This window comes from Carassius auratus, unplaced genomic scaffold (assembly GCF_003368295.1).
Source record: "Carassius auratus strain Wakin unplaced genomic scaffold, ASM336829v1 scaf_tig00216185, whole genome shotgun sequence".
NCBI classification, from domain to species: Eukaryota; Metazoa; Chordata; class Actinopteri; order Cypriniformes; family Cyprinidae; genus Carassius; species Carassius auratus.
This window is the reverse complement of record NW_020528446.1, coordinates 180683-186869: the sequence shown is the minus strand read 5'-3', so window position 1 is coordinate 186869 and position 6187 is coordinate 180683. Positions and strand designations below refer to the sequence as shown.

Here is a 6187-nt window from a genome sequence, read left to right as displayed (position 1 = left end):
AAGAGAAGGAGACAGGACCCTGACAGTAATCGGGGACAACCCATCCAATGGCTAAAATTCAGAAGGAGTGAGTCTTGACCCCCAAGAGAGGCGAGATCAGAGGACTCGAGGCTTAGGATAGCATTCTGATAACCACTTAGCATAAGCTTCTTCTGGCCAGAGGCCTGTGGTGGAAAAATTCATTTAACATTGCTTCTGTATGCCTATATATGCATGTGTTTACTTAGAATTGCTGGGGGGGGACAGATGTCTGAGAATGACCTGAGAGGGTCATTGGGCCATATAGTGGGGGGACAATGCCTGAGGATGACCTGAGGGTGTCACCTAAGTCCTAAATGTGTGAGAAACAAGCCACAGAGAGTCTTTTTTATGTAATCCATGGAAATTTACAGCTTCTAAGACTTTGTAACCTTGACGCAGCAGAGGGATACAAGGTTGAGAACTGCCCTCTTCCTGGGTCGTTCGCACTCTGCAGGGAAATCAGTGTTGCTGTATGACTGTCTCACCTTCTTTGCAAAGAACAAAAGCTTTCTTTTTAATTAAACCCTGAGAGTGAGTCTGTCTCTTATGCTGATGAGAGTTGATTTAATTTTGCCACAACAGGCCTCAGCCTCAGTGCAGCATGGAGGAAAAATGTAACCAGAGGGTTTCTGCCCACTGACTGAGAGAAGGGCCTGCAGGAACTCCAGCACTGTATCAACTGGGCAGTTAACTGGGTTGAACTGGCAGTCTCTGCACCAAGAACTGAAAAGCTTCCACTTCAAGGCATACAGATTCCTCATTGAGGGAAACCAAACCAACTTGGTGGATGATGCAAGAGACCACTGCTATTTTGTCGGTGTGCAGCAGCACATGGTGACCTCTTAGGTCTGGGAGAAAGTAATGTAATGCTCAAAGCATGGCCAGCATCCTCGGGCAGATGATATGCCATGTCGGATGGTGGCCACTCCACAGATTGCAGGCAGGGTGAAACGCACACTTTTCTTGGCGTTAAGTCTTAACCCCAGCTCTTTCATGTGAGCGAGAATAACACCTCAATGCCAAATCATCATCTGCTCTGATTGAGCCAATATCAACAAATCATCAATGTGGTTGAGTTGTGAAAGTGTGCGGTGAGAGTGCAAGGTCAGAGGAAGATCCGTATTGGTAGGCTTTTGAAAAGCAAACCTCAGGAACTTCAGATGAAGAAGGATGGAGATAAGTGCATATTTTTGAGAGATTGTGACACACCAGTCCTCGGAGTTGGCCTGTGCAAGTGTGCTGAACTTCAGTCCCCTAACTGAGCGGTTAAAAAAACACAGATCTAAAAAAGGACACAACACCTCATCCTTCCTCGGAACAATGAAGTACCGGCTGTAGCACCAGGACTCGAGGAGGAACCACCTTGATGGCCTCCGTCCTCATAGAGAGTCTACTTCTGTTCCATTACCAGAGCCTGCTTGGGGCCCACCATAACTGGATTGTGTGGCCTCTCACTACAGTGTGAAGGACCCAGTGAGACACATCTGGCAGTAGTTTTCACACTGCCAAATAGTCTACAAATGGAATCAGCCTCTCAAAAGGATCGCAAGGATCTTAGCACCACTACGTTTCCAGGCAGTAACTGAGAGAAGCACTGGAGACTGCTGCGCCCTGGAACACTGGCAGGGTTGGCAGATCAATCTCCTTAGGCATCGTGTAATGCGGTGTACACCGCTCTTCCCCACAGCATCAGGATGCCACAGCATCAGGACACTTGTAGCTGAAGTTTCCTAAAAACTACGGTCCTCAGACCCACGTCGTCTGCTAGGAAGACTAGACCAGAGCCTGCTCAGGGCAGGGCCCCATGAAGCACAATTGGCAGGGACTCCCACACCACCATGTGACCTCCAAAGTGGTCACATGGTACACCTCTGGTACACCTAGAGCCACTAGCTCTGTACCCTGAAGCGGTCGAATGACTGTACTAGCTGCTCTAGAGACCTCTGTGGAGACCGCTGAATCCTGGAACACTGTCAGGGTTGGAAGATCGATCTCCTGAGGGCACTGAGGAGAGACGGGCACCATCTAATGCGGTGTACACCGCTCTTCCCCAGAGAGAGATGGCCCTAAAAAAGTCCTAGGCCTTAGCCTCAGCCGCAGCATGACCACAACTGCAAGATCGCATGAACGGACGCACTCCTCGGAGCGTGCCCTGCAAGAGTGACGCGCTTAAATGCCAGAAAAGCACAATCAGCTCCCCGAGAGCCGACAGAGCGAGCTCCACTCCTCATTAATTCTGCTTATTATAATATTAGGCAAAATATGTTTGTGTAACTGGTGCTTGTTCAACTGATGCTTGTGCAACTGGCGAGCTCATCAACGCCTTCCACATCAATCCGCAAACGTGGGCTTCAAAACCCCCGAGAGCGGGCGCCGGATCTGGTGGTTAAGGAAGAAGATAGGGATTTGCCCATCTGCATTCCTTCCAGCAGATCCGAAAGCGAAACCTGTGGGCACAACCACTGCTCCGCCTCAGCGAAAGCGGGGCTGGCACCACGAGAAACGGCAATGAAGGCTCACTCCTCAAAGACAGCCTTCTGAGAGTGAATGCTGAGAGTGAATGCTGAGAGTGAATGCTTGTGCTTTTATGCTTCCTGGTCTCTGATGCCACCCACCTATGATGTCTCAGCCATCCATTGGACTGAATACACACCTTATTCAGAGACGTCATGCTGGAGGCGTTCCCTAAAGCGTTCTCGATGTAGCTCGAGTTCTTGAAGAGGAATTAGGTTTACCAGCTGACACGTTGTGACAGGAAATAACCGCTAGATGGAGACAATGTCAAATGTGGAGTTGCATATTAAGCTCCGCTCTAATGACAGTCTTGTTCACCTTTGACCTGCTCACACACGGCTGAAAATGAGAAACAAATGCAAAATTCTTGTTAAAGGGATGCCTAATTAATTTATTGTTTAGGCAGTAATTTATCTTCTTTCTTTCAAATGTTATATTAATGTTATAAATAATATGTAAAATAATATGTAATAATAATAAAATGTTTATGCAAATTTGGCAAGTGTACATTGTGGAAAACATTATGGAAAATACATAGATTTTTTGTTTTATTTCTTTGTTTTTCATTTAAAAGTGAATACAACACTTGTGTATTGAGTTTGAAACTGAAAATATAATGATGAAAGAATGAAAAAAAAATGTGTGATTATGAGCAAAGATGAAGATGTTATTAACAAAAACTCCCAGCAGAAGCACATTATTAAACATTTGTTGTCGAGGGGAGGAGACATTTGCGTATATAAAAAAAATTGTAAAATGCATTGTTTGCCAAAGTTGGTGTCATCCTGCTCACTGGGAACAATGCAAACCCTTTACACTGAGCACCGAATGGGACTGGACTCACTCTGGTGGACATACAACTGATAGATTCAAATTCATTGTTGCTTTGTTCTAAACAATTCAAGAAGGAAGATTTGATGTCTCTCCAGAGTACTTCACACATGAATCTTACAGCAATGAACCAAAGTGATGTCTGTCAGGAATATTTGTGTCCAGAGAGATCTGTTTCTTTTTCTGTCTATGTGATTCTGTATGCGGCTGCAGCAGCTGTGTCTCTTCTGACCGTGTGTGGAAACCTGCTGGTCATCATCTCTGTTAGTCACTTCAAGCAGCTCCACACACCTGCGAACATCCTCATCCTCTCTTTGGCTGTGTCTGATCTTCTAGTTGGAGTTTTTGTGATGCCGTTTCACTTATCTTGGCTTATTGAGTCATGTTGGATTTCTGGCCCAGTGATGTGTTCAGTTTTCAGTTTTGTGACTTTTCAGGCACCAACCGTGTCTGTTCATACTGTGGCTCTGATAGCAGTTGATCGGTTTTTGGCTTTAAGCTCTCCTTTTCTTTACTCTGAAAAGATCTCACCCACTGTCACCTGCATAGCAACTCTATTTAACTGGCTGTTTTCACTACTTTATAACTTTACTCTTCTTTACGTTAATAACTTCACTGATTTCATGTGTCCAGGAGAATGTATTTATATCGTAGATGAGGTTTCATCCCTTGTTGACCTCATAGTTGTGTTTCTTATGCCTTGTACACTTATTATAATATTATACACTCATGTTTTTGTCATTGCTAAAAAACATGTAACTGCTATAAGAGCTCTTCAGATTCACAACAGAACAGAATCCTCCAAAAACAGAGTCAGTGACAAATCAGAGCTAAAAGCCGCATTAGCACTCGGGATTCTGGTTTTTGTGTTTCTCCTGTGTTTACTGCCGTATTATATTTTTTCTTTAACAAATTTTTTAAAAAATGACTCATTTTCTAATCTTATCAACAGTGTTTTGGTTCTCTTTTACCTTAATTCCTCCATCAATCCACTTCTCTATGCTCTGTTGTACCCTTGGTTTAAGAAAAGTGTTAAGATAATTATTACTTTTAAAATATTGAACACAGACTCCTCTCTGATGAATGTCCTTTCATTAAACTCTTAATGAAAAAGAAACATCTGTCCTCACTTTTCTGTTATTTGTGTATCGGTATTTTCTAATGTTAATTTTGATCATTATTGTGCAGTAAAAATATGGTTATTAATATATTCTGATGAATAAAACAAGGCATGTTTTTCAAAAACAGCTTCCTCATTACATGCACAAATCAGCATTGTTTATCAAAAGTGAAAATGTTTGTTGGATGACATAAAAAAAAACAGTTTTCAACAGATCAGTAGTATATCCATAAATATGATTAGAAATGTTAACTCAAGACATCTATGAAACTGATCTACTCTTTTTCATTATAGAATATTACAAAATTATTAATTATTAATTCAATATAAATTAATTTATATTATATATTTAGCGATTTTCATTTGCTTCTTTGGTCAAACTTTTGCTAAAAACATGGATTATAACTTTAAACATTTAACAGGTTTATCAGAGCAATCTTCTTGTTCTGAATATCTAATGAATGTCTAGTTATTGTGGGGATGAATACGTGTTTTAGGCCTCATGGTAGAACAGTTTAGATGAAGATATATAGGCCATGGTAGGGCCAGACATTAAAGTTTGTATACTTGACTATTGATAAAATGAAAAAAAAATTGATGTAAATTATGACATTTATATTTAATTGGTTAAGGAAAATATTGCCCTTCAAAAAGTAAAAAAATGTCCAGGAAATAAATTTAAGGCAAACATCACAAATAATCTTATTAAAGTAAGACCTGATAGAACACTGATGAGTCTATTGCTTCAAAATAAATTGCATTTACGCCAAAAAAAAAAAAAAATGTTTAACCTGCTGTGCAATTTTTTCTCTCCTGTGTAACATTACACGTTTATATTAAAGGCACAAAATGTACGTTTTTTTATTTATTATTAAAATATCCCAATTGTTTCAAAGAAGGTTTAAATCCAGAGAAATAAGCAATTTTACCTAGTGATATGGACCGTGTCCATATTGTCTTTGTGTCTACCTTGCTCCCAACAAGACAGTGGTCAGTGTCACAGTCGGTGCTGTGGTAACTGCGGATAGTAACAATACAGTTCAGCAGGGGTATTCTGGTAATGGCAATATCCAGCTGGTGCCAGTGACAGGATCTGGAATGTCGCCAGGACACTCGATGGCAGGGTTTGGCTGAGAAGAACCTGTTTGAGATGAACAGGTCATGGCACGAACAAAGTTCTAACAGTCTCTGTCTATTTTTGTTAAGTTTGCCAATGGCAAAGGGGTCAATACAACGGGGCCAGGAGTTGTAATCGTTAAATCCCCAAGTAGGAACAGGTGTTCTGTGGTAGGGATCTCTTTGATGGTGGTCTCAAGCTCTTCATAAAATCCATCCTTTGACTCTGAGGAGCAGAGTTAGGAGCACAGATGCTCAGCATGTTAACTGGACCTGAAGAGGTAGAGAGTTGGGGTGTACTCACACTAGCCAGTTTGAACCGTGCCCGAGTGCGTTTGACCACCAGAGCACGGTTCAGTTGGACTCGGGCGCGGTTCGCATGCAGTGTGAGCGCTAACCGTGCCGGAGCACGGAAAAGGATGCGTTGCGTCACGGTTTTGCGATGCTCCAAAACCAACATTGCAGGGAAATCGTCGCTTTGGTATATGGCAGATGTGCAAAACACATAAAAACTCAAAACTGCAAAGTCCTTGCTGCACTTCAGCTGGTACCTTGCAAACATTCTCATACAAGCAGCACGATTAC

The 6187-nt window shown here is 42.1% G+C and overlaps 1 protein-coding gene across 1 annotated transcript; it reads left to right on the top strand.

Annotated features, from left to right (window-relative positions):
* The first annotated feature begins 3476 nt into the window (after positions 1–3476).
* LOC113097317 (trace amine-associated receptor 7e-like) lies at positions 3477–4472 on the top strand. The gene has a single exon (XM_026262555.1). It carries the CDS (start codon positions 3477–3479, stop codon positions 4470–4472), a length of 996 nt encoding a protein of 331 aa, XP_026118340.1.
* Positions 4473–6187: the final 1715 nt, after the last annotated feature.

Bases quoted from the DNA above. Each gene is read 5' to 3' on its own strand.
- LOC113097317 (XM_026262555.1), top strand. From the start codon at position 3,477: ATGAATCTTACAGCAATGAACCAAAGTGATGTCTGTCAGGAATATTTG.